We start from the raw sequence: 27,960 nt of genomic DNA, 5'->3' as shown, positions 1-27,960 counted from the left end.
ATTACATAATCTTTGTTACTGTAATGTAACATTTATTTTACTTGGTTTAGCCTCCTTGACATTTTGAGAGATACCTGACGGGGGGAGATTGTACGTAGCCTACATTTAGCATGGTTTGAATTAATAAGCTCAATGATAAAATGAATAGTAACACTGTATGCATATTATCTGTTCTAAAATACTGAGATGGGAGACAAGGTTCTGAGTTAAATAAAACACAATAAATAACTGCTGCCAGCCAACAGTGGTGTAAAGTACTTAAGTTGTTTTCTGGGGTATCTGTACTTTACTTGACTATTTATATTTTGGACAACTTTTACATCACTACATTCCTTAAGAAAATAATGTACTTTTTACTGCATACATTTTCCGACACCCAAAAGTACTCGTTACATTTTGAATGCTTAGCAGGACAGAATAATTGTCCTATTCACACACTTATCAAGAGAACACCCTTGGTCATCCCTATTTCCACTGATCTGGTGGGCTTCTGGTGGATATTTTAGCAATTACATTTACTTTTGATACTTAACTATATTTAAAACTAAATACTTTTAGACTTTTACTCAAGTAGTATTATACTGGGTGACTTTCACTTTTACTTGAGTCATTTTCTATTAAGGTATCTTTACTTTTACTCAAGTATGAGAATTGTATACGTATTCCACCATTTGAGTAAGATATTTAGGAGCCTCCTTTTGGACATGACGGATCACATCCATTGCGATTCAGAGGTCCTGTGTCAGGTAGCTGTCTTTTCTGATCACAGTCTGCTCTGTAGCTCTAGTTGTTTATGTACAGTACGGACGGACACAGCAGTCGGATTGCGAGAGGCAGAGAGAGAGATAACGAATATTGGGAAAGACAATTTACAAAATGTATTGCATGGTGGGAAATGTAGGTTAGTTCAACCTACGTAGCATATTGGCCGCCAAGTTTACTAACAGATAGGCAAAATAGATACACACGGAATCCACACTGGAGATTTATGCTAAATTAAAACATGTCCGCTCCTTTGTGAGATACAGCACCCAATCACTTTCCATGGCTTTGTGGTGAGTGACGTAATGGACACCAACTCCCAGCGTCCTTTGCGAAGTACACTGATTTAATGAACACTTCGTTTAGGCATAGACCTATCTTGGTAGTTGTAGTTTCCGTAGTAAGACTATTTCCTTGTAGCTTTCATGAGGTGGATTCTGCTCAGCAGAGGGAAGTAGATATGAAAATAGTGCCCAGGTAACTGTGTCTAAATATTCATTCTACTTTAATAATCGTTTTACTACACTAGAGTATAGGCCTGCTGTAATTCAAGCCCTCCAGTGCGTCAATTTCGCCTGTTGCGTGCGCTATTGTAATGCAAATGTGAATACCGCATTGGTCGTTTTACTGTAGACCAGAGGTCAGTTTTATGTCACAAAACAACCTCACTGTAGCCTATACATGATTACATGACGTTGATTGTTACATCGACGTTGATGTCGCAAATAGGCACGCGCGCCTTTGAAAAACAATTGTCAATATCTGAACAAAAATTACGAATGTGAAAGGCTACACCTCTGCTTACAGGATGGCTTCAACTTGACTATGTCTGTCTCCAGGAATATATCTTGTCTAGTCCAGAAAAATCTAATTGCTACAATTTTACGAAACTTGGTCGCAGCGAAATGACACTAGAGACGCGACATGATTGTATAGGGGATTGCACTGGCAGAAGTTGAAAGGGGTTATGCAGCGAGAGGGAGGGCGACATTGTTGTTTGTTGACATCCGGTATGGCTACAATGTAACAAAGCCTGTGGTCTACTCGCGGGAAACTACTAGGCTACATGGGTAAAATAACCAATCCCGTAGGACTACTTGTAGACTACATTCGTTGGTGTGGATTTGTTGGTTGTAAGGGATAGCATAATTTACGTAGCCATAATTATGCGATATGATAACACTGTAATTTAGGCAACATTGTTATGAGTGTCCAGAATCGCAGGTAAATGTGTACCTTCTTCCTTTGTAACTTGAATATCGGTCTTTCTGCTCCTCAAGACACTGTCCACGTGTTATCCATATAACCTAGTAAAATACTCATAATCCAGCACACAATACCATTGTATCAAGTTACTTTCTCAAGATTGAGATGATTACATGTTTTCGTGTTGTATAATACACTCTTTGCCCTCTACCCACAGGATTGTGTGAATTTATGGAAACATGTCCAAGAAAAGGGGCAGGTAGGTTGAATCACCTTTTGGTTATTTCACTGATATTCTAGTACTGTTTTGTGTGTTTCCTGGTTTGCTTGAACCCGAACTTGCACACTGGGCATACGATGGTTGAATCAACGTTGTTTCCACGTCATTTCAACAAAATTACGTTCAACCAACGTGGAATAGACTGTGAATTGACGTATGTGCCCAGTGGGTTGAACTTATTTTACATTTGTCATTTAGCATTTAGCAGACGCTCTTATCCATAGTGACTTACAGTTGGTGTAAAGATAGCTAAGTGAGACAACCGCCTATCACAATCATAGTAAGTTTTACCTCAGTATAGTTATCAGCAAAGTGCTAGTATGAAAAAAAGTAATGGCACTAGCCAACAAAAGACAGGGCAACAACTGATACTTAGCTACTCCTGGAGGGAGCAGAAGTCCTCTAGCTACAGATTTGATTTTTTTATTTATTAGGATCCCCATTAGCCGACACCAATGGCGACAGCTAGTCTTACTGGGGTCCGACACATAACGAAAAAGACATTACAGACATAGATGAAGAGCCTATATTCTTCTCTCCCTTCCCCTCAGAAAACGTAGCAGCGGTGAGCTGAGTGAGAGTTCGGGTTCGTCTCTGTCGTCGACCTCAGACGCTAACAACCTGCTGGGCCTGCGGATTGAGCACAATTGGAGGGAGAAGGGCAACCTGACCAAGTGGAAAGGCACAGTGCTGGAGCGCCTCACCGTCAACACCTCCCTCTACATGGTCAAATACGACGGATTCGACTGCGTCTATGGCATCGAGCTGTTCAAGGATGAGCGAGTGTTCAACCTCCAGATTTTAACAGAGAAAGTCGGTGGGTTGGCCTGCTATTTGAGTATGTTGACGCTTTTATTTAACCCGGTTGATCATGAGTAGGGCTATTTCGGTCACGAGATTTAGTCAGCCGGTGATTGTCAAGCAAATAACTGACGGTCTCACGGTAATTGACCGTTAATGAACATAAACACATTTAGCCTCTCGTGGCTTCCAGACGTAGTCTACAAGCCACTGATGTAGAACTTTGAAACATCTATATTATAAAAAGTCTCATAAATCCCTGTAATATAGCCTACACCTTCACAATAAATCCATGATTTATTTTAGAATGGTCTAAAGAAACATGATATGAAGAAAATGTAGTCTATTTCAGAAGAACAGAGTAGCATACTCTGAGTTGTCCTTATGTTAGGTCCTGATCTGGCAAAATACTTTAATGTAGAAAATGGCTATTTAGGAAAAAAGTATCTGATGGAAACCTTTCAAGTATACAGCTTATTGTGTTGCATCTTCCAAGCTTTGGAGATACAATTTACAACCAGGAATACATTATTTTGTAAATTGCCATTTAAAAAAATCTTTTTTTTAAATCCAGAATAGTTCCTGTTTCAGTATAGCTCTCAAATCATCATATAAAGTACAATAAAATAAAATGTGCACTTCATTCTCAACCTCCTAAATCCCAGGTAGTACATAGTCGCTCTTCTTCATCAATGGCATTGAACCTACGTACTTCATATTGCCAGAGGCAGTATCCTGGTTCTCAACTGGGCACACAAGGACTTTTTGATTTTTGGTTAGGTGAGCGGTGACATAAGGTCATAGATCATAGCTGTTTTTGATCTGGTTGTAAGTTCAGATTTTTGGTAGAGATATATGTCAGTTGACCATTTTTCATTGTAGCTCTAAGGGTTAACTTGTGTTTGGTCATACTGCATCCTAACTTGTTTCTAAATAAGTGTTGTAGATCAGCTTCCTTAAATATGGCATCGAGTTCTGTTGTCCAAGGGTAGTTGTGTGTTTTATCCCAGTTGAAATCCATTTTTGTTATTCTGTCCACTGGAATATTGATAAGGCGGTTCTATAATCTAATAATTTCACCCCTCTGTCTTATTTCACAGAGCTCCCAACCCATGTCTCCTTGAATAGCAAGGCTTGGAGCAAACTTACGCACTCCCAGAAAACATTGTATGGCTCTATTCTGAATAGTCAGCTGTTTTGGATTCTATAAAACTCTTGATTCCAGCAGCATAGTTCAGTATAGGACACGCATGAACTAAAGAGCTGTGAATATGTACAATAGCCCAGGTCTTTACAGACTTTCAGTGTACTTACGACAGACCCTAACATGCTATCTGCAGAATCTAGTACGTACTTTATACCCTCTTTAAAAGGTCATACATTCATCAAAAGGAAACCAATGTATTTATATGAGCTAGTGTATTTTTCGGGGCATTGCTTCAAAAGAGAATATGAAAACTTCTTACTGTACAATTCTTTTTTAAGTGCACCATCCGGGTTTTATCTTGGTTAATCATTCATCTCCATTTTGGTACACCAGAGATTGACTGTTCTGCGTACATTGCAAATCAAACTCGCTTTCTGCAATGAGGACAATATCATCCGGGTACAATAGTAAAATGTAAAAGACAAAATAGAGTGTGCAGTAGACTTCAGGACTTCATTTGGCAACTCTGCTATTCCTATTGCTTTTCTTATTTTGCTTTCTCAACAGCCTTCCTAACTTCCTCAAGTCAATTCAGGAACACGTTTGAGGCGTATCCAGCCCTATTCATCTCAATTTCCAACCCATTCTTTGTATAAAGAAGAATGTATAATTTATAATTCATCGTCAAGCACAGATGGTATATTATTACCTGAAAATAGGTTAACAAAATCCTTCTCACAGTTATCTAATATACAATTCTTCTTATGTTCAAGTTGATCATTTTCCAGGATGATTTCCATTGGAATTTTCAAAACTCTTTTCAGACCCAGTTTATTGATTTCATTCCAAAATTGCTGAGGGTTGTTACTTTGCAGTTGTTCAAGATGCAGTGCTTGGCCCCTTCTGATACTCCTCTTCTAGAACTTAGCTTGTTTGTCAAAGATATGTTGACACTGTTTAAACTCTTCCCTTAAACCTCTTCTCATTGATTGGTCAAACCCTAAATGACTTAACTCTTTATTCCAATAGCGGTTTACCAATTTGTCGAGGTCTCTTAGGTTTGGATGATAGTGATTTTAACAGGTAAACACTTTTCCGTTGCATCATGTAGTACATCACAGAACCGGCCATACCACTGATCAATATTATATGGTGTTTTCTGGCAAGCTTCCAGGTTATCAATCAGGTCCATAAGAACAGTACAGCACATGTCAGATGAAAGAAAATGGTCAGCTAGGTTTCTAGGCCTTCTTTTGGTCTGATTTGCACTTGACTTCGATAAGCCTACATCACCTTCCTCCCCAGTATAGTTTCCCACCATGAATTTCAGAAACAACAATGAAGGATCAGGCAGTCTACTACGATCTCCAATCAGGCCAATACACTCAGGACCTTTACTTTCCACAAGCTCAGTTGAGGTAATCACATTCAACTCCACACATGAATTCAGACAGTCATGAGGTGTTATAATATAGTCGACGACTGCTTTTCACTTTGTTGACAAAATTATCATTTTGTGGTGATAATCTACCATCTAGAATGCAGCATTTGGAATCCTTTTGAGAACTCATGCCTATTTAAACCTGTGTCTAAAGTAACTTTAGGTGCAGTAACATCAATGTTAATTATACAATCTTTCAGATCAGAGATAGGACTGTTCAGGTCACCGAATATATACAGTACCTCCAGAAAGTATTCATACCCCTTGACTTATTCCACATTTTGTGTTACAGGCTGAATTCAAAATGTATTAAATATATATTTTTCTCACCCATCTACCTCTTCAATGAAAACATGTTTTAAAACATTTTGCAAATGTACTGAAAATGAAATATCTAATTTACATAAGTATTCACACCCCTGAGTCAATACATGTTAGAATCACCGTTGGCAGCGATTACAGTTGAGTCTTTCTGGGTAAGTCTAAGAGCTTTGCACATCTCGATTGTACAATATTTGCCCATTTTTATTTTTTGAAAATTCTTCAAGATCAGTCAAGTTGGTTGTTGGTCATTGCCAGACAGCCATTTTTAAGTCTTGCCATAGATTTTCAAGCTAGTTTAAGTCAAAACTGTAACTCGGCCACTAATGACCATTCAATGTCGTTGTAGTAAGCACCTCCAGTATATATTTGTCCTTGTGTTTTAGGTTATTGTCCTGCTGAAAGGTGAATTTGTCTCCTAGTGTCTGTTGGAAAGCAGACTGAAACAGGTTTTCCTCTAAGATTTTGCCTGTGCTTAGCTCTATTCTGTTTTATTTTTTATCCTAAGAAAAACTCCCTGGTCCTTGCCAATGACAAACACATCCATAACATGATGCAGCCACCACCATGCTTGAAAATATGAAGAGGGTATTGTGTGTAGGCTCGTGGCACAAAATCCCAATTTTAATCCATTTTAAATGCAGGCTGTAACACAAGAAACTTTAGAAAAAGTCAAGGGGTGTGAACACTTTCAGTGTCCAGAGAATACACCTGCGCCAACAAGTGGAGAGTTCCCCTTGTAGAACCCTCCGATAGTAAATAACTAGACATTTAACTAGACAGACGGTGTTCAAATCTTACACCAATTATTCCACCCATTGACTTGTCCACAATGTTCACTCTATATTGTTCAATTTGTTCCTAAAAAAAAAGTCAGATGCCACCTGAAGCTTTAGAGGCTCTTGGTCTTATATGGAAGTTTTGGTTGTGTCCAAACCAAGAATAACCATCCAAGTCAATAGTGGAGCCGCCAGACAAATGCCTTTCATTCAGATAAATAGTCAGGGTGTAGGGCCTGCAGTAGTAATGTTCTAAGTGTAGAATTTGAGGTCGTCCATCCATTAACGTTCCAGTGAATGATATACAATTGTTAAGCATTTACGGACTGGGCAGATGGTTCTCATCCTTCCTGGACATGATCTGTAAGTCCCGGCGTCTGTCAGAAGAACTGCTTCATCATCCTCCTATTCCCCGAAATGTAGAACTCTCTGTTTTGAAGTTGAGTTCGATGATTCCATCTGTGTGGACCGATGATACTTTAGCCGGAGGCTATCCACTTTATCTTTAATGCGACCTTCACGACTCCTGGTCATTCTTTCGGTGGCCACCAACTCTGGCACCCTCGGTGACGCCTCCCCTCCTTCTCCGCCGTGTCTTTGTTGTCCTTGTAAGGTTACTATTATAGATACGTCTGGGTCAAACTGTTTCACTGGGTTCTTGTTGTGTTACATTTTTGTCCTCGATACTGCCCATTCTTGAACTCAGGAGCGCTATATCCAGGTCAATATCTTCACAGATTTTTTGGGGGCTTTCTGCTCCAAATCCGTTTTCATGAGATTTTGATTTTCTATGACCAGCTTCTCCATGTTGTCACGAAGGTTGCGACCTTGCTGTTTATTTGCTTTTTAAGAGTCGTTTGCATTGTGATCATTTTCGCATTGAGCATCTTCAATTATTCCATTGTACCGTCAGTCTCGTTTTTGTCAAAGCGAATCTCCATCCGGGTTATTTTCTGTCTTAACGGTAGCGTAGCAGACTTCTCCCATATGGTTAAGATAGTACTTAATGTAACTTTAGGAAGTTTAAAACAACCTATTTACATTTTATTTTCAAAGTTTCATCTCAGTTTTCTAAATGCTGTTCACCAATTGGAAGTCCAGTCAGTCTATCTACAAAATACACAAGAGCTACTGTGTGTGCAGGTCTTTGCTCCAGGCCAGCATGTACATAACAGATTAATCTTATCAAGGCCTTAATGATTAGCATAATTGTATAGAAAAGCCTGTATACCCATATCTCCCATTACTCTCCTTATCCCCAAGTTAATGACCTACCATTGCCTTATCATGTGTAATTTCCCCTCATTGATAATTGTATTCTTCTTCTGTACAGCAAACCACAACTCTGTGCAATATAATTGTACTCAATCCCATTATGAACCCGAGCACCTCGCTTCTACTGTATATGTGTCAATGTGGAAGGATTGTGTAGGATTGGACCTATACAGCTATCCATGCCATTTAGATCTACACAAGTGCTTAGGAGTGGTTTTGAAATGGAGTATTTGTGTTTCCCCCTCTTGTCTTAATGTTTCCCCCTCTAGTCACCCCCCAAAGTATACAAAAAAAGAAATGCTATTCCCTCTCTTTCCCAACTTGGGGAACTATTTTAGTTGCCTGGTGGAACCTGCCTGGTCTTGCAAAAGCTCACATTCTGTTTCATTTTAAACCAAAAGTGAGCGCAGCATTCGGTCTGCTTAACCATGTTGCTATTTGAGTTATTTTCAACACTATAAACCCTGTGGTTTACCCCTATAGTAAACAACAAGATCAAGGTGCCCCATGATGCGCCAGAGCTGGTGGGGAAGGCTGTGGAGCACCTGTTTGAGAAGGAGGACGGTGAGAAGAACGAGTGGCGGGGCATGGTGCTGTCTCGCGCCCCCGTCATGACCAACTGGTACTACATCACCTATGAGAAGGATCCTGTGCTCTACATGTACCAGCTCTGGGACGACTATAAGGACGGAGACCTCCGCATCCTCCCTGAAGCAGGTAAGAGCTTTTATTTGTTTTGGGGTGTTTGTTTTGTTTTGTTGGAATCAGCTAATTCCCTAATCCTGTAAAAAGAGGGAAGGGCAATACAGAGACACAGAAATGGAGAGCGATAATCGGTCCACTGATAAATCTGGGCTATACAAATGAAAGATTAAACATTCTCAGACACTGCCAGAGATAATTATCATTCCCTCTCAAATAGCCTATTATGATAATCTCAGGAATTATGCAATGTTAGTGCTGACCAAAGGGAAACCTCATTTAACATAGTAATGGGGATGGTGGTCCTTTTGATTGTCAAGGGTACACTCATATCGGTATAGCTCTACAGTATCTTATCTTCTTAAGAAAGCATAGTACTGGAGTTTACTGCGTACAGCACTGAGGTTGGAATAGGGACATGGGAAGAGAGTGACGTCGAGAGTACTATGACCACCTGTGGTGAAGTAATTGTTGTGAAGCTACATGGAGGGCAGGTGACTGAAAGCATATTGAAGAAATAGGTCATGTAAATCTTGTGAGGCTACTGGGTGAAATAGACTTGAGTTTTGAATTGAGCATGAGAACTGGAACACACGTACGTACATACATACCCTATGCTCATTCCCTGTTCAGGTTGTTATTGTAAAAGAGAGTGTTCTCAATTACCTACATGGTTAAATAAAGGCAACTAAATAGCTTAGCTTCTGAGCAGGCTACCTGAATGAGGATTAAGTATTTGTTTTGGTATGTGAAGTAAAAGGGCAGATGACAGCATATATGCAAGTTCTCTTTTTTCATTCTCTCTGTTCTTTCTTCCTCATCTTATTATTTTCTTGTTTCCCAGAGAATAAACACCTACTGCCTGCAGACAGGAAGCCAGGCGAGGAGACAGAGAGCCTTGTGGGTAAGCAGGTGGAGTACGTCACGGATAAGGGCGTGAAAAGGACGGGGCTGGTTATCTACCAGGTTCCAGCCAAACCCTCTGTCTACTACATCAAATACGACGATGACTTCCACGTCCACGTCTACGACCTGGTCAAAACCACCTAGAATACAACTCTACCCGGTCAAAGCCCCCTAGAAAGGACTAGGCCCCCCTGCCTCCGACCCTCACACTTGTACACTCATCTTAGGTTGAGGCCTATTTCAACTCAGTCAATTCAGGAAGTGAGTTGAAGTTCAGTATTCACCAAAGTTGAAATATTGGGAAACTTAATTCATTATTGGAATGTCAATCCATTTCCTGAATTGACTGGATTGAATTGGAACTCTGCAACCATGACACTACCCTGTCATTATTGTGGACATATTTCTTGCCCTGTGTCTTGTCCAACGTCAGAAGTTTTCTAAAAGTGTGAACTCTGTGACTCATAGTGACTAGTGTTTTGTAAACAGTGCAAAGCTTGCATGTATTTCTTTTGCTTTTAAGAAACAAGTGAATAAGCAGTTATGTTTTATTTTGTTTGGCTAAGAAGTACTAATTATAAATCGCTCTGGATAAGAACGTCTGCTAAATGACTAAAATATAAATGTAAGGAAGTAGATATTATCAATGAAAATGACCAATGTTGATGTTCAAATGTGTTGCTAGAATAAGTGCAATAAAAAAATGATTTGATAGAAATTATAAACAACTGCCAAGATTTGACTGCACATGTCTCAGAATAGCCAAACACCAGCTGAGGTCAAATTATTAGACCTACTAGTTTCATGAGTACAGAGAAGTCATGTTTATTTGAGCCAGACATTTAAATATTATTGGCTGTCACTGCAAGACATTTTGGATTATAATCTACCCTTAGTCATGGTTGAATAATCAAATATTTCTGTCACGTTGTTAGAACGCCGTGAACGTAACTGTACTTACTTTTGTAAATACCTGTATTGTGAGTCATTCTTGAAAATACTGCAAAGATGCTTTGGTATGATTTGCTGTTAAATAATGCACGATTTAGAGATTGCAGCAATTGTTGGTCCATTATTGTTTGTTTCATTATGGTGGGTAACCACCAGTTGGTAAAGCAGCACAATATATACAAAAAGACAGGACAAATGATTTCTCCATCATTTAATCCTCCCCCCTCCAACATTTTAAATAAACATTTAAAATCAAATCAAAGTTTATTAGTACAGAGATTAGCAGATGTTAAAGCAGGTGCCGTGACAAAACAAAATAAAAATCAACAAGAAATTAAGAAACGAGCAATATCAAAGTCCGGAATATTAACAGGGTGTGTATAGACAATATCTACAATATACGGTGTCAGTAGTAAAAGGGTATGTACAGCAGTAGTTGTATAGGATGGGCTATGTCAAGAATACAGTATCCCACTAGGCACAAATGCCAATTCAACGTCTTCCACATTGGTTCAATGTAATTTCATTGAAATAATGTAGAAACAACACCTAAAGTGGACATTGCTCTTGGCTGCACGGAATCACATTAACAGTAATCCCATGCAGCCTTGTTTACAAGTTTGAACACTGGAAGATGAGATTTATTTTACACCTCGATTAGGATGATAGAGCGTAATTATTTCTATATAGCTTATATTCTTGTTCTGAACTTCGAACGTGGGTGGGGTGGGTGTGGCTTCGTGACAAGAGCAGCTGCTCACCTATTTTACCCAGTGCAGTTCGACCTCCAACACCGCCAAAACATCTGCTATGCGGGTGTCTGCTATCGCCAGTTAATGCTTGATCTGATTGAATCTAGGCTGGCTTGTGATGACTGTTTAACAGTCTGATGGCCTAGAGATAGAAGCTGCTTTTCAGACTCGGGGCCAGCTTTGATGTACCTGTACTGTCTCCGCCTGCTAGATGGTAGCAGGGTGAACAGGCCGTTGCTCGGGTGGCTGAGGTCCTTGATGATCTTCTTGGCCTTCCTGTGATACCCGGTGCTGAAGGTGTCCTGGAGGGTAGGCATTGTGCCCCAGTTGATGCGCTGGGCAAGACCGCACCACCCTCTGGAGAGCCCTGCGGTTACGGGAGGTGCAGTTGCTGTACCAGGCGGTGATACAGCCCGACAGAATGGTGCTCAATGGTGCATCTGTAGAAGTTTGAGATGGTCTTAAAGTCCAAGCCAAATTTCTTAAGCCTCCTGTGGTTGAAGATATGCTGTTGCCCCTTCACCACGGTATCATTTCAGGTTTCTCAGGAGGAACTTTGCACTCTGAGGAACTTGAAGCTTTTGACCCTCCACTGTGGCCCCATGGATGGGGTGTACTCTCTCGGCTGTCTCCTGTAGTCCACAAACAGCTCCTTCGTTTTCTTGACATTGAGGGAGAGGTTATTTTCCTGGCACCACTTTGCCAGGGCTCTCACCTCCTCCTTGTAGGCTGTCTCGTCATTGTTGGTAATCAGGCCTACCACTGTGTCGTCAGCAAACTTGATGATAAAGTTGGAGACGTGTATTGCCATGCAGTCATGTGTGAACGGGGAGTACCTTCACCACCTGGAGTTGGCCCATCAGGAAGTCTAGTTGCACAGAGAGGGGTTCAGACCCAGGGTCCTGAGCTTAGTGATGAGCTTGGAGGGCACTATGGTGTTGAATGCTGAGCTGTAGTTGATTAACAACATTCTCACATAGCTATTCCTCTTGTCAAGGTTGGATAGGAAAGTATGATGTGCAATGGCGATTTTGTCTTCCATGGATCTGTTGTGGCGGTATGCAAATTGTAGTGGGTGTCGGGTAAGGTGGAGGTGATATGGTCCTTAACTAGCCTCGCAAAGCACTTCATGAGGCAGGGGTGAGGCTGTGGATGTTTGTATGTCAGCATGTTGTCATTTTTATGTGTATGTTTTGTATTGTACAATAAAACTTTTTTTTAACAAAAAAGAGCACTTCATGATGACATTTAGATCAGTAACCTTTGCTTTCTTGGGTACTGGAACAATGGTGGACATCTTGAAGCAAGTGTGGACAACAGAAAACCGTTTTGTAATATGATTCTAGCAGGTAATTACTGATTGTTAGAAATAGTTCAATTGAGCAAAAGCTTTAATAAACACATTAAACCACACTTTGAACAATTGTTGTAAAATGAGCATTTCCTTGTTTTAGCAATGACTGAGTGGCAAACACGACTCCAACGCCATCATTAGGTTTGCTGACGACACAACAGTGGTAGTAGGCCTGATCACCGACAACGATGAGACAGCCTATAAGGAGGAGGTCAGAGAACTGGCAGTGTGGTGCCAGGACAACAACCTCTCCCCCAATGTGAGCAAGACAAAGGAGCTGATTGTGGACAACAGGAAAAGGCGGGCCGAACAGGCCCCCATTAACATCGACGGGGCTGTAGTGGCGTGGGTTGAGAGTTTCAAGTTCCTTGGTTTCCACATCACCAACAAACTATCATGATCCAAACATACCAAGACAGTCGTGAAGAGGGCACAACAAAACCTTTTCCCCCTCAGGAGACTAAAAAGATTTGGCATGGGCCCCCAGATCCTCAAAAGGTTCTATAGCTGCACCATCGAGAGCATCCTGACCGGTTGCATCACCGCCTGGTATGGCAACTGCTTGGCATCTGACCGTAAGGTGCTACAGACGGTAGAGCGAAGGGCCCAGTACATCACTGGGGCCAAGCTTCCTGTCATCCAGGACGTATATAATAGGCGGTGTCAGAGGAAAGCCTATAAAATTGTCAGAGACTCCAGTTACCCAAGTTATAAACTATTTTCTCTTCTACCGCACGGCAAGCGGTACTGGAGCACCAAGTCTGGGACCAAAAGGCTCCTCAACAGCTTCTACCCCCAAGCAATTAGACTGCCGGACAGTTCATAAAAAAGTCGCCACCGGACAATTTACATTGACCCCCCCCCCCCCCCTTGTACCGTGCTGCTACTCACTGTTGTTTGTTACCTATGCATAGTCACTTCGCCTCCACCTACATGTACAGATTACCTCAACTAGCCTGTACCCCTGCACACTGACTCGGTACCGGTGCCCCCTGTATATAGCCTCGTTATTCTTATTCTGTTACTTTTTTTTTTTTTACTTTTTATTTTAGCCTACTTGGTAAATATTTTATTCTTCTTGAACTGCACTGTTGGTTAAGGGCTTGTAAGTAAGCATTTCATGGTAAAGTCTACACTTGTATTCGGCGCCTGTGACAAATAAAAAGTTTGATTTGATTTGACTTCTGTAGTGGTTTTAGTCCATTCTTGTACAGTTCAAGTGATTGACTGTCAATGGGTTGTCATTAGAAATACAATTTCGAAGGAGATTTGTTGAAGATAATCACTTGCGCTCTGTGGACAGGTTCACTTGCGCTCTGTGGACAGGTTCACTAATAAGGAATGAAACATAAATGGTAATGAAAACGTTTCATGTTTCTAGTTTAGCTTTTGTTCTTTGTTCACCTCGGGAAATAACAGGAGTAAAAATTGCACAGACCTTTGTAAAGCTGGTCGTTAGGTTTTAAATGGGGTATTTTTCCAGACTAAAAAGGTTGATGTTGAAATTGACTTTTGAAACTAGCTTTTGTTTCGAAATGTTGAAGAAAGATAAATACCTTATTAGTCATGTTCTCTCAAAATGCCATTTTTAATTTAACTCTGAAATTATACATTCATTTTGAGACTTGTCATTGTCCTCTCCTCTTGTGTTCTGCTCTATTATTCTCGCCGTGTTTGCTAGCTATTAAAACCGTTGTTTCTGTCATTATGCCAGTCTATCAGTCAGTGGCATTCAAAATCTCTGTTTGGAATAATATTTTAATTTGTAATGTTCTCTCCTCCCTCTCCTTCGTTGTTACAGTGTATAGTTTGCGAGCTTACAGGACTGTCAAGGCCTTCGGAGGAAATATATTTACGCTGTTATTTTGCAGCTTTCTACAAAAGTGTATTATTTAGTAAGCTTAGAAGTGTTGAATTCTCCGTCTTATCTGTTTGTGTAGCAACACTATCATGGATAATAAAATGAATATTTTCTCCACAAGGTGTGTATATGTTCCCAGCTCCTGGTACATAGCTCCCATTTCACTATTCATGGATATAGGGTGAGAGGAAGAAGTAGAATGAATAAAAGGAAGAGGGAACACAATTACATAGTGTTTGTGTGTCGGTGCATGCCTATCTGATGTGAAAAATATACAGTACCAGTCAACTCATTAAAGCGTTTTTCTTTATTTTTTACTATGTTCTACATTGTAAAATAATAGTGAAGACATTAAAACTATGAAATAACACATATGGAATCATGTAGTAAACAAAAAAGTTTTAAACAAATCAAAATATAATTTATATTTGAGATTCTTCAAAGTAGCCACCCTTTGCCTTGATGACAGCTTTGCACACTCTTGGAATTCTCTCAACTAGCTTCATGAGGAATGCATTTCCAACAGTCTTTAAGGAGTTACAACATATGCTGAGCACTCGTTGGCTGCTTTTCCTTCACTCTGCGGTCCAACTCATCCCAAATCATGTCAATTGGGTTGAGGTTGTGTGATTGTGGAGGCCAGGTCATCTGATGCAGCACTCCATCACTCTCCTTCCTGGTCAAATAGCCCTTACACAGCTTGGAGGTGTGTTGGGTCAATGTCCTGTTGAAAACAAATGATAGTCCCACTAAGCGCAAACCAGATGGGATGGCATATTGCTGCAGAATGCTGTGGTAGCAATGTTGGTTAAGTGTGCCTTGAATTCTAAATAAATCACTGACAGTGTCACCAGCAAAGCAACCCCACACCATCACTCCTCCTCCATGCTACACGGTGGGAACCACACATACAGAGATCATCTGTTCACCTACTCTGCAGAGACTCACAGAGACTCAAATTTGGATTCATCAGACCAAAGGACAGATCTAATGTCCATTGCCCGTGTTTCTTGGCCCAAGAAAGTCTCTTCTTATTATTGGTGTCCTTTAGTAGTGGTTTCTTTGCAGCAATTCAACCATGAAGGCCTGATTCATGCAGTCTTCTCTGAACAGTTGATGTTGAGATGTGTCTCTTACTTGAACTCTGTGAAGCATTAATTTGTCCTGCAATCAGAGGTGCAGTTAACTAATGAGCTTATCCTCTGCAGCAGAGGTAACCTGGGACGCAAACTGGTGAGGGCCTAAAAAGGTGACACTTTTTTTTATTTCCACCGAAACATGCAAAAAATCCCTGCACTTGGGTAAAAAAACATCTTAAAGTAGAAATCGAATGAAACAAACAGGCATTCTATTGTTGCTCTATTATAGTGGCCACTATGGTAGACATTGAACAAGTGCACAAGGCTACACATGTGCAAAAATAACGTTCACCGAGTAAAACATTTAATAACCCCCCCCCCCCTCACTCACACACAAGTTGTACTGTGAAGTTCAACACAAATGCAATATCTTTGGGCGACACTGCAGGTTATTACATTGTACACTTACTTCCTGTAGACATCTGTTCTACAATGTGCCAGCTGCAGAGCATGAGACCCTTTGTTGACATAATTGATCTCTTTCAGGCAGAGAGTACACCTGGCATACCCCTTTTTATCCACTGTATTGGAAAAGTGAGAAAGAGGGGAAGTGTGTGGTGTTCCTTTCACCTCTATAGTGGCATCCAGCTTAACCTGTTTGGGCTGCAGGGGGCAGTATTGAGTAGCCGGATAAAAGGTGCCCATTTCAAACGGCCTCGTACTCAATTCTTGCTCGTACAATATGCATATTATTATTACTATTGGATAGAAAACACTCTCTAGTTTCTAAAACCGTTTGAATTATATCTGTGAGTAAAACAGAACTCATTTTGCAGGAAGTGGAAAATCTGAAATCGATGCTCTGTTCTAGGGCCTGCCTATAAATGTCCTTGATATTTATTAGAATACGTGCACTTCATACGTCTTCCACTAGATGTCGACAGGCAGTGAGAGAAGAAATGGAGTGTATAACTTGATCTGGGGTCGAATAAAAGCTCTCGGCATGACGTGTCACCAGTTTCCTGTTTTCTGGAGAGCGCGTGAAGGGACCTGGTTTTGCCTTCTGATAAGCTGTCGTTATAGACGACTAATATCTCCGGCTTTGATTTTATTTGATACATGTGACAATATCATCGTAAAGTATGTTTTTTCAATATAGTTTTATTAGATTATTGACATTTTTTCGGGATGTTAGGCGTATTGTGTGCCTTTGTTCAGGAAGGAGAGCTTTGCGCTACTTTGCTAGCTATCCGTGCTAATTGACTGGAGAAGAGGACATTCTAAATCCAAACAACGATTGTTCCCGACAAAGGACCCCTTGTACAACATTCTGATGAAAGATCAGCAAAAGTAGGACCCATTTTATGATGCTATTTCATATATCTGTCGAACATGTTGTGTTAGTCGTTTGCGCCCAGCTTTTGGGTACTCTCTCGCTATACCTAAGCTGGATGTCGTAATGAAGTTATTTTTAGAATTCTAACACGGCGATTGCATTAAGAACTAGTGTATCTATCATTTCCTATACAACATGTATTTTTTTAGTATTGTTTATGAATAGTTATTTGGTCAGAATATGTGTGTCAGAAAAATATCCGGACGTTGTGGGAAAAAGATGCTACGTTAGCACAATGTATAACCACTGATTTCAGCTCTAAATATGCACATTTTCGAACAAAACATAAGTGTATGTATAACCTGATGTTATAGGACTGTCATCTGATGAAGCTTATCAAGGTTAGTCAAAAATTATATATCTTTTGCTGGTTTGTTACGATCGCTAACTTTTGCTACTGGGGAATGGCTTGTGTTTCTGGCTATTGTGGTAAGCTAATATAACGCTATATTGTGTTTTCGCTGTAAAACACTTAATAAATCGGAAATATTGGCTGGAATCACAAGATGCCTGTCTTTCATTTGCTGTACACTATGTATTTTTCAGAAATGTTTTATGATGAGTATTTAGGTATTTGACGTTGGTGTCTGTAATTATTCTGGCTGCTTTCGGTGCAATTTCTGATTGTAGCTGCAATGTAAACTATGATTTATACCTGAAATATGCAAATTCTTCGAACAAAACATAGATTTATTGAATATCATGTTATAAGACTGTCATCTGATGAAGTTGTTTGTTGGTTAGTTTGGTTGGTGCTGTGAAAAATGTCTGTCCTTTTTTGTATTTGGTGGTGAGCTAACATAAATATACGTGCTGTTTTCGCTGTAAAACATTTAAAAAATCGGACATGTTGGCTGGATTCACAAGATGTGTACCTTTCATTTGCTGTATTGGACTTGTTAATGTGTGAAAGTTAAATATTTCTAAAAACTATATTTTGAATTTCGCACCCTGCACTTAAAGTGGCTGTTGTCATATTGTGGCCGGCCTCGGGCTTGCAGCCAGAAGAAGTTTTTTTATTTACAATGACATCTACACTGGCCAAACCCAGACAACGCTGGGCCAATTGTGCACCACCCTATGGGACTCCAAATCACAGCTGGATGTGATACAGCCTGGATTCAAACCAGGGTGTCTGTAGTGACGCCTCTGGCACTGAAATGCAGTGCCGTAGACCGCTGCGCCACTCAGGAGCCCCAATCCACTTGTTTAACAAGCAATGCCTCCTTTTTACCAAATTCTCTCATTCTGAACATTAACCACATATTGTATAGGGAAAACATTAGTTCACAGATAGTAGTTGGTTCATTAACTAGTTAACTAGTCAACATTTCACATAGATTGCCAGGGTCCAGTAAGCAACTAAGGCGTTATAACTTCGGGGTCGGCAAGGAGTCGTAACGTTATACCAGTTAAGTTAATACTATAGCGAATTGGTTAGCTCATCTGATGTTAGTTCATCTGATGTTGTAATGTTAGCTAGCTAACGTTAGCTGACTGACTTTATTAGCCAGCTAATTTTCCCACCATAAACTAAATTATTTGACCAGTTAAGTTGGATAATGTTGCTCAACATTTCTCTGGCTAGCTTACGGAGAATTCGTCCAGCTAGCATGATAACGTTACTTAACAATGCTAATAATAATAGTACTTGTTCCACCGCACTTTCTCCCTCACCTCAAACTTTCCAAATGCCAGTTGTTTTTTGGTTACAGCTCATGAAGTATGCTTCATCACCTTCTCACCCCGTCTCCGTAGTCAGGCTTGTCACCTACCTCTTCGTTATCGTTCAGGGGACACGCTGCTGTAAATGGCAAACTGCCTTTCTACTCTCTGTTGTCTTTCAAGAGCATGCGCTGATGCTGTAACTAGCAAATTGGTTCTCTCCTCTCTTCAGTCGTGTGCTGCATTCTGCTGTTATGTGAACGATATTTCGCAGAAAGTTTGCATCCCGGGGTAACTCTGGGTCTTCCTTTTCTGTGGCGGTGCTCAATCGAGACAGTTTCAATATAGTGCTTGATGGTTTTTGAAGAAACTTTCAAAGTTCTTGAAATTTTCCAGATTGACTGACCTTCATGTCTTAAAGTAATGATGGACTGTCGTTTCTCTTTGCTTATTTGAGCTGTTATTGCTATAATATGGACTTGGTCTTTTACCAAATAGGGCTGTCTTCTGTATACCACCCCTACCTTGTCACAACTCAACTGATTGGCTCAAACGCAAATTAACTTTTAACAAAGCACACCTGTTAATTGAAATGCATTCCAGGTGATATCAGATGACCTGGCCTCAACCCAATTGAGACGGTTTGGGACGAGTTGGACTGCAGAGTGATGGAAAAGCAGCCAACAAGTACTCAGCATATTTGGGATCTCCTTCATGACTGTTGGAAAATAATTCCAGGTGAAGCTGGTTGAGAGAATGCCAAGAGTGTGCAAAGCTGTCATCAAGGCTACTTTGAAGAATCTCAAATATAAAATATTTTTTGATTACGACATGATTCCATGTGTTAATTCATAGTTTTGATGTCTTCACTATTATTCTACAATGTAGAAAATAGCAAAAAATAAAGAAAAACCCTGGAATGAGTAGGTCTGTCCAAACTTTTGACTGGTACTGTATATTAAATCCAATTTTATTTGTCATATGCTTCGTAAATAACAGGTGTAAACTAACAGTGAAATGCTTACTTAAGGGCCCTTCCCGTCAATGCAAAGAGAAAAATAATAGAAGGATAACACAAGGAAGTAACAATAACTTGGCTATTTACACTGGGTACCAGTACCGAGTCGATGTGCAGGGGTACAAGGTAGTTGAGGTAGATATGTACATATACTGTATGTAGGGGTAAAGTGACTTGGCAACAGGATAGATAGTAAGCCGTAGCAGCAGTGTATGTGATGAGTCAAAAGAGTTAGTGCAAAGAGGGACAATGCAGATAGTCTGGGTAGCTATTTGGCTAACTGTTTTGCAGTCTTATGACTTGGGGGTAGAAGCTGTTCGTGTGGTAGCAGAGAGAACAGTCTATGACTTGGGTGGCTGGAGTCTTTGAGTCTTTTGAGTCTCCATCTATGTGCCAACTTTACAATCAAAACAACCGTGGCATCTGGGCTAGACAAGGCTATAGTAGTAGGGCTCTATTCAATCTGTAATTTTTAGCGTTACAGCGTGATTTAAATTTAAAGGCAATATTCCCGCGTCAATGGAGACTGCATTCACAGTGAAGCTGCGTACACTGAGTATACAAAACATTAAGAATACCTGCTCTTTCTATGACATAGACTGACCAGGTGAAAGCTATAATCCCTTATTGATGCCACTTGTTAAATCCACTTCGATCAGTGTAGATGAAGGGGAGGAGGCAGGGTAAAGGAGGATTTTTAAGCCTTGAGACAATTGAGACATGGATTGTGTATGTGTGCCATTCAGAGGGTGAATGGGCAAGAGAAAATATTTAAGTACCTTTGAACGGGGCATGGTAGTAGCGCACCGGTTTGAGTGTATCAAGAACTGCAACGCTGCTGGATTTTTCACGCTCAACAGTGTGTATCAAGAATGGTCCACCACCCAACAGACATCCAGACAACTTGACACAACTGTGGGAAGCCTTGTAGTCAACATGGTCCAGCATCCCTGTGGAATGCTTTCGACACCTTGTAGAGTCCATGGCCCGGCGAATTGAGTCTGTTCTGGAGGCATAAGGGGGTGCAACTCAATATTAGGAAGGTGTTCATAATGTTTTATACACTCGGTGTATGTCGGCTCAATCGGAAATTTCTCTTGTGCAATCTGTAACACTTCAGCGATAAAGATTGAATAGAGCCCTTAGTTTAACTGAGAGGGGTTGGGTTAAATGCGGAAGACACATTTCAGTTGAAGGCATTCAGTTGTACAACTGACTAGGTATCCCCCTTTCCCCTTTCAGGGAAGACAAGCGGTAGGCTATACCTACTATACATTTGAAGAAGTGGACGGCGAGAACCTCTCTTTCTGCCGCTTGCAGCAGAGTACCTACATAGGCTACCATCCTTTACAGAACTTGGTGAAGTTTTTAGAATATACTTTTTGACAGTTTTGATTTTAGATAGCCAAATATCTACTCGGATATTGACACAAGCGTGATTTTTTTTTAAATAAATAAGGTGTGTTACCTAAGCATCACCTGTAGCATTGAAATGAATTCAACATGATTATGAAGGGCAGGATGAAGACCATGTTTTTTCATGTCTAGCATTTGGCTGATGGCAGTCCTCTGGAAGGGCACGTTTGATTCAGTTCTCCAACAGTAGCTAGCCATGTCGGCAAAGGGCAGGCAAAAATATTATTCAAGGTTTTGAATACACCTTTTGAGCTACTTTTATGTATATTCTTTATTTTTAAGGCAATTGTTGTCATTTTCATTTTCCATTCTTATATTCATTTGGACCTTTTTCTATTTCACGTACATTGAGATTTAATGCACTGATTTGACTGTTGTGATTATTTGACAATATAATGGAGCTCTTTCTGACGTGCATGTTGGCTTCAAATATGTAGGACATTTGATGTGAGGGTCTTTATGGTAGTGATGATGATGATCCGTTCAACACAAATTCATGCTCGACCTCAAAACACCAACATTGTATCATATCCATTGTGATCAGATGATCTTCTAATTCTCGAACCGACTAGGTGAAAAACCTGTCGATGTGCCCTTGTGCAAAGCAATTAACCCTACGTAACCATGTACGCTGAGAGTTGGGAAGCAAGTTCAGGGAGTGAATACATTTAATAAATACACGAGCAAAACAAGAAACAAGAAACACAAACAGCGCACCGACATGAAACAGCAACAATGACGACTGGGGAAGGAACCAAAGGGAGTGACATATAAAGGGCAGGTAGTCAAGGAGGTGATGGAGTCCAGGTGAGTGTTATTATGCGCGTAACGCTGGTGACAGGTGTGCACCCTAACGAGCAGCCTGGTGACCTACAGGCCGGAGAGGGAGCACACGTGACACCGTAATTGCTCCTGTAAGTCGCTGTGGATAAGAGCGTCTGCTAAATGACTAAAATGTAAAATGATCTTCCTCCCTCATCAGTTATCTTCCTCACCCCAAGCAGCCTGACTCACTGTCTGTCTGTCCCTCCCCTCAGTCTGTTCGTGGTGCCAGGGTGCTGGTGACTGGTGCTAGCATGGGCATAGGAGAGCAGGTGGCATACCGCTACTCAAAGATGGGTGGCCAGATCGTCATCACGGCCAGGAAGGAGCACGCCTTGCAGAAGGTTTGTGGATCTGTCTGACTAACTATGTACATCTGTCCTTTCTATTATTACCAGATGGTGACAGCCTCTTTACCAGTGTGTCATTGCTTCCTCTGTCCTGTAGGTGGCAGAGGACAGCACAAGCCTGGGGGCCCAGAAGGCTCTGTATGTGACAGGAGATGTGTGCCAGGCCTCAGATCCAGAGAGAGTGGTGAGGACGGCTGGGTAAGAACTGATCACTTAGATCAACTTCAGTCAGTGTCTGTATTATGTTAAAGATTCATACGGCACATTAGTTTACATTTTCCAACTGTCTTTTTGTTCTGCAGCATGTCTTGACATCCTAGTTTTGAATCACACTGGATCCTCCTCATTCGCCATATGGAACGGAGACAGGGAGCACGTCAGGGAACTGAGGCAGATACGCTTCGTTTTTTTTCTTTATATTAGGCTATACTTAGCCTTGCACCTAGCCAAGTGAGACAACTATACTATAGTAGTTTTTAATGTGTTTGCTGTTTTCCAAAGGTGAATTTCCTCAGCTACGTGAACATTGCTTCTGCAGCTTTGCCAGTGTTGGAGTACAGGGTCTGTGATCATAGTATCCTCTCTGTTGGGTGAATACACAACACACGGTCTTATACAAATACAGTCTTATACAGATGCAGTATTATACAGACGCACACTACACTAGTACTCCTTCTACTGTATTGTTAGAGGGGAATAAAACCAAGATCTGTCCTTCTGTCTGAAGTACTCGGACAAGCACTGTCAATACTGCGTGAACTCACCAACGTTCTTTTCATCCTGTCTCTCCTTCTCTCCCCCCACAGGTAGGATGACTACTCCGTGGAGCCCTACGCGGCCAACGGTTTCTTGTAGTGAACGTTTTCTTTGGCACCATACAGCATGAGCTAGCCATGCAGCACAGCAATGTATCTCTGACCATCACCACCTTGGGCCTGATCGACACAGAATCAGGTCAGACACACAATCCATTTACAGTCTTTCTTTTTTTATATGTGTTCTAGAGCTTTTGTCTTTTCCTACTGAATAAATGCCATTATGACTGGGTAGTGTGCATGGTTGTGCTAGTGATGTTGAATGACTGGCCATGTAAAATAAAAATTTTCAAGTGTCACCGTGACTTTACATACGTGAGTTGTATTGACTGCTTGTGTAGCAGTAGTTGGATATTTATGAAGGTACAATACCTGCTACATTTATAGTAGGCCTTAGATTAAGTAGAATGAAGTAGAAAACATTCCAGTAGGTATCATGTAGGTCTTATCACGGTGTCCTTATTCTATTATTTAACCTTTATTAAACCAGGAAGTTCAATTGAGATGAAACCTGATCAAAACATTTAAACACATCTTGCATGTAGCATGCATTACAGTACCCTTAATGTCTTACCCGGCAGCGTATCTTTAATTTCCCATGTACTATCCCGCCTGCAGAGGCCACGCCTATATGATGGCCTACCCAGCCAGCGATGCTGCCCTCCACCTCATCACCCGCCAGAAGAAGTCCTTCTGCCCTGTCTACATTTACCTCGCCTGCCTGTGCAGAGACTGGTTCCCCTTCTTCAGAGACATTGTCATTGAGCACTCCTACACATACTGAAGGAGCCTCAAACCACGAGTGAATGAAGCCCCTACTACACAGAGTGGGGCAGGGTAAGGGTCAGGGAGAATATTTTAGGATAAGATAGAAATATAGAGGAGAGAGGGTGCTAGAGCAGTGGGTCAGATTCAAACCCATGCTCGCAGACGTTCACAGTACATATGATCCAGAGACAGCGACTTTCAGACAGCTGGAACTCCCAGGCCACGTGCTTCACCTACTTAAGGGAACCCTCATAGTTGTATGGAATGAGCCCACCTACTACTGTGTCCACACAGGAAGCCCAACTCCACCTATGGTTGGATGTTGTATCTATATGAGGCGTTCTCATGTCTTCAAAATGCTTTCCATTGTAATGGTGGTGAATGCTCCTTATCCACTAACCAAGGTGCGGCACCCGTTGTGACCAATCAGACTTATCTGGAGGGAGGAGGTGGGTGGTTAAATGGAAAGCATATCAGGGCGTAGTGTGACCATCGTGGCTATATCTCATTATGTGTGGTCACTAGTGTGCAATTGAGATCTGCTTTAATGATTTCAGACAGGCCCTCCTTAAGCCCCCTTCAGGTGCTACATGCGTGGACATCAAAGGATTTGAGTTCTAGCCACCGGTTCTTATAACCCATTCCTTTAATTAACATGCAATATTCTGTGTCTAGATCATAAGGTGCACAATAAACTACGGTGCTAAGCGGAAGGTTGAAGTAGGGCTGTAACGTGAAGACCTCTGAAGTGTTGTGTGTGTGATGACACGCTCGACAGCAACGCTAACTGTGTGCAGTCATATGAATACAATGAATAGAACAGACACAGGTCTGGGTAGGCTATGTGTTCTCATGACTCATTGGGTCAAATGGAACACAGAGGGGAATGCTAAATTGATTTGAAGTATTCCAGCTTGGTAACGGAGCATTTCAAAATGGCTTCTTTTATACAAATCCATTACCAATGCCCTTTGTCTCCATAGTCATGTAAATGCTGCCTGTACATTGTCTGTAGGTTAAAATCTGTAATGTGTTAGTGTGTCTAGGCTTTCTGCAAATGTTGATGAAGTCTGTTGATGTCAGATAAAGCAATTATAGAGGTGTTTTTATCTACAAAGTGTAGTCATAGAGTCATTTACCGTTGGTCTCCTGCCCTAGTTCAACTGTACCAGTTTTAAATGCAAGTCACATGCGATTACTAGGGGAAAATGGCTGCTTCTCCCTTTTAACAGCTTGCCTGGGAACTGATCAAAGCATGTTTGCGATGAGGTTCCAAATTTCAAATGCATTTTCTGATTGTATGAAAGTGACCATTTGTACATGTTTTGTATGTTATCAATGTTCCAGTCTTGAATTAAATGTCTGTGCTATTTCAGTTTACACATCATGATGGTTTTATTTGCATTTATAGTCATGCATGTTTACGCTGCAATTACACTGCGAAACAACACACACGCACACCACACACACCACACACACAGTAATATGAGGCAGACTGTAGGGAAGTGCCCTGTGCTGAGAGGCAGACTGGGACTTGTTGTTATTCTCATTGCTCAGCATCACAACAAAATCACTAGTCTTCCACACTGCACTAGGACCAGTTCTCTCTCTCCATCCTCCATCCATCTGTCTGGTGTTTCTTTCATCCCTTGCTTCAGCTGAAAGAGAATAATGATACAAAATGTGATAGCACAGAGCCTTGACACAGATTCTGAGGGTAAAAACTCACATTCCACTTGACATTTCACGTATGTACCCACCTAACATTTGTATTCCCGCTCCGCACATCCACATTTATACAGTATGCACTCAACATGTAAATACCACACTCTCCTATGCATACTCACACTGCATTTGGGAGCTGTAGTGGAACTCTAGTGGAAGATATAAAAAGTGACAAGGGACGTAGGGGCTAGAGGTTGATTTCACACTATCCTTTTCTCATTCCTGTGTTTCCTCTCTCTCTCTCTCAGTTCTCTCTGCCTATTTCTCTCTGAAGCCTGTTGACATTCCGTCCTGCCTTTGTTGTTCTAATGCCAACCTTTCAGCTCTTCTCAAAGAGGCAGAGGAGAGGAGGAGAGCAGGATGAGGGGAGGTGGAGGAGAATAGGGGGAGGGGAACATAGCACTCATAATAAACCTTATTTGCTAAAGCACTGCTACTGCATGGGGGCCTTCTTTTCTAGTCAAATTCTAGCATTAAAGAAATGGAGATGGCCTTCATTAGTATGCCCGATCTACATAGGTATTTATTCAAATGGTTCAATGTTTTCATACTGTAAATATGATGTTACATTATCTATACACTACAGTCACCTCCACTAATGACAGTAAAAAATAAACTTCACTGCACTTCCACAGCAAATAAATCAGATTGTTGTTGGCTTTAGACTTAATTTTCTTTCACATCATCTGATATTTTTATTTTTCAACATATGCCATGCTAGCGTGCATGCACGCACACAGCTATAATCTTTGTCTTCCATCTCCAGTGTTTCACGGGCAGTGCTGGTAGCTATGCAACAGGACTGGGAGCAACTGGGAGAGGGGGATGGGGTGGGGGTGACAGTTTAGCAAAGGAAGAGAAGGGAAGGATGGGGGGAAGGGGCCTTGACAGTCGTTGTTGGCAACCATGGTTGGTAGAGAGGTTGGCTGATCAGGAGCGGAGAAAGCCCTCTCTTAGGAGAACAGATTGACTAGAGGAGATTTGTCATCTTGTGTGGAAAAGTAAATTCCTCTTTTGCATAGTTATATTTGCCAAGACCTGCCTTGCCTTGATTTTCTGTTGGCAATAACATTTTATAGTGAAAATTACATTCAAAAGTAAAATGAAACATAAACATATCAATGGCTCTTTTTGACATGAATTTCATGAACCTTTACACTTGAAAGTAAATGGTGATTTCAATATTTAAATTTTTTTCCAGATGAATTAAGGCTACTAATTATATAATTACATGGTGTGATGTAGTTGCTAACAAGACCAACAAACACATTTAAAATCTGGTGGCGAATTAAAAAGAAACAACCTTTGTATTGATTGACCCACATAAATAGGCGAATAGACATTGTGAACGTAGGAGCTGTCCGGTGTCTTCGGCTGAATGACGCCCTACTTCATCTCTCTCCCATCCTCAGCATCAGACTCGCCTTTCCCTACTCCGGCCCGGGAAAAACCCGCCACCTGTTGCACGAAAGTTTCCCATCTAAAGCTGATTTTATTTTTTATGATATTCAACGTAAATGAAGATAAACTACGTAAATAGGCTACTGAAAGTTAACGGCTGCTCAAAACATTTTGCGATTTGTTCTTTAAAAAAAAAAACAGCAACCGGTGAGGGAATATTTTTTCTCGAGGCTCGAGCTATATCGAGAATTAGACGAGAAGCAGACGAGCGAGAGAATTACAATATATTTCAGAATCACTCCAGTAAAGATGGAGTCTGCTCTTAATTTGTCAACGATAGATCACGATTTACTGTTTTCTCACACTGACCGTTTTCTTCTTTGGGACACGTCCTGTACCATTAAACCATAATTGTGTGAACATGAAAATATATCTCTACAATGACCACGTCGACGAAATGTTCTTAACAACCCGTTTTAAATAGACGTACATGTCTAAAATGTGAAATTGAGAAAGTCTGACTTACCATCATGTAGCGTAGCCTATACGGACCAACAGGGGTCTTCTTATGGCAGCACATCTCTCTCTCCGGCTGCCATTGAAACACACGTCAATCTCAGCTGTAAACCCTCCCCATTTGAGGTCCACGTATTGGTTATTATGATGTTACTAGGTAGCTCAGAGAGAGAGAGAGATTCTGTCTGTTTATATACTGTCCAAACACCAGAAAGGAGGTTGGATCAATGCAGATGACGACTACAGGAAGAGACCAATTGAGATTCGATTATTTTTTCTAGTGCTGTAGTAGAAAATCCAGGGTGCGGCCCTAACAAATTGTGACATGAAATTACAAATAAAAACCAATGGAGTTACACATTAATGATGTTAAACGCAAATAGGCCTACAAGCACACGCAAAAATGTATAACGTTTATTCATGATGATCATATACAAACAAGGCTGTTTGC

The 27,960-nt window shown here is 41.0% G+C and overlaps 1 protein-coding gene and 1 long non-coding RNA gene across 5 annotated transcripts; one reads left to right on the top strand and one right to left on the bottom strand.

Annotated features, from left to right (window-relative positions):
* Positions 1-1,100: 1,100 nt before the first annotated feature.
* On the top strand, positions 1,101-10,677 carry LOC129824350 (spindlin-1-like). Of its 4 annotated transcripts, none has more exons than XM_055883935.1 (5): positions 1,101-1,239; positions 2,186-2,227; positions 2,800-3,086; positions 8,496-8,729; positions 9,559-10,677. In XM_055883935.1, the coding sequence occupies exons 2-5, from the start codon at positions 2,208-2,210 to the stop codon at positions 9,762-9,764; spliced, it is 747 nt and encodes a 248-aa protein (XP_055739910.1). In that variant the 5' UTR covers positions 1,101-1,239; positions 2,186-2,207; the 3' UTR covers positions 9,765-10,677. The 4 variants fall into 4 exon arrangements, with proteins under 4 accessions (XP_055739910.1, XP_055739913.1, XP_055739911.1 ...); XM_055883938.1 differs by having other exon boundaries at positions 1,103-1,239; positions 2,800-3,065; XM_055883936.1 differs by lacking the exon at positions 1,101-1,239 and adding an exon at positions 1,446-1,832.
* A 13,818-nt stretch (positions 10,678-24,495) lies between these two features.
* LOC129824349 (uncharacterized) lies at positions 24,496-27,657 on the bottom strand. Its single transcript, XR_008754735.1, has 2 exons — positions 27,520-27,657; positions 24,496-25,525 (listed from the first exon to the last, which is right to left on the bottom strand). It is a non-coding gene; the product is annotated as an uncharacterized LOC129824349 (long non-coding RNA).
* Between the last annotated feature and the right edge of the window lie 303 nt (positions 27,658-27,960).

Source organism: Salvelinus fontinalis, chromosome 26 (assembly GCF_029448725.1).
Source record: "Salvelinus fontinalis isolate EN_2023a chromosome 26, ASM2944872v1, whole genome shotgun sequence".
Lineage (NCBI taxonomy): Eukaryota > Metazoa > Chordata > Actinopteri > Salmoniformes > Salmonidae > Salvelinus > Salvelinus fontinalis.
The sequence above is the reverse complement of the archived record's forward strand: the minus strand, read 5'-3'. Positions and strand labels throughout refer to the sequence as shown.

What these genes read in the sequence shown, in the direction of transcription:
- LOC129824350 (XM_055883935.1), top strand. Translation starts at nt 2,208, where the DNA reads ATGTCCAAGAAAAGGGGCAG. An exon ending in ATGTCCAAGAAAAGGGGCAG is followed by an intron (nt 2,228 to 2,799) that starts GTAGGTTGAATC and finishes CCTTCCCCTCAG; the next exon opens with AAAACGTAGCAGCGGTGAGC. An exon ending in CCGCATCCTCCCTGAAGCAG is followed by an intron (nt 8,730 to 9,558) that starts GTAAGAGCTTTT and finishes CTTGTTTCCCAG; the next exon opens with AGAATAAACACCTACTGCCT.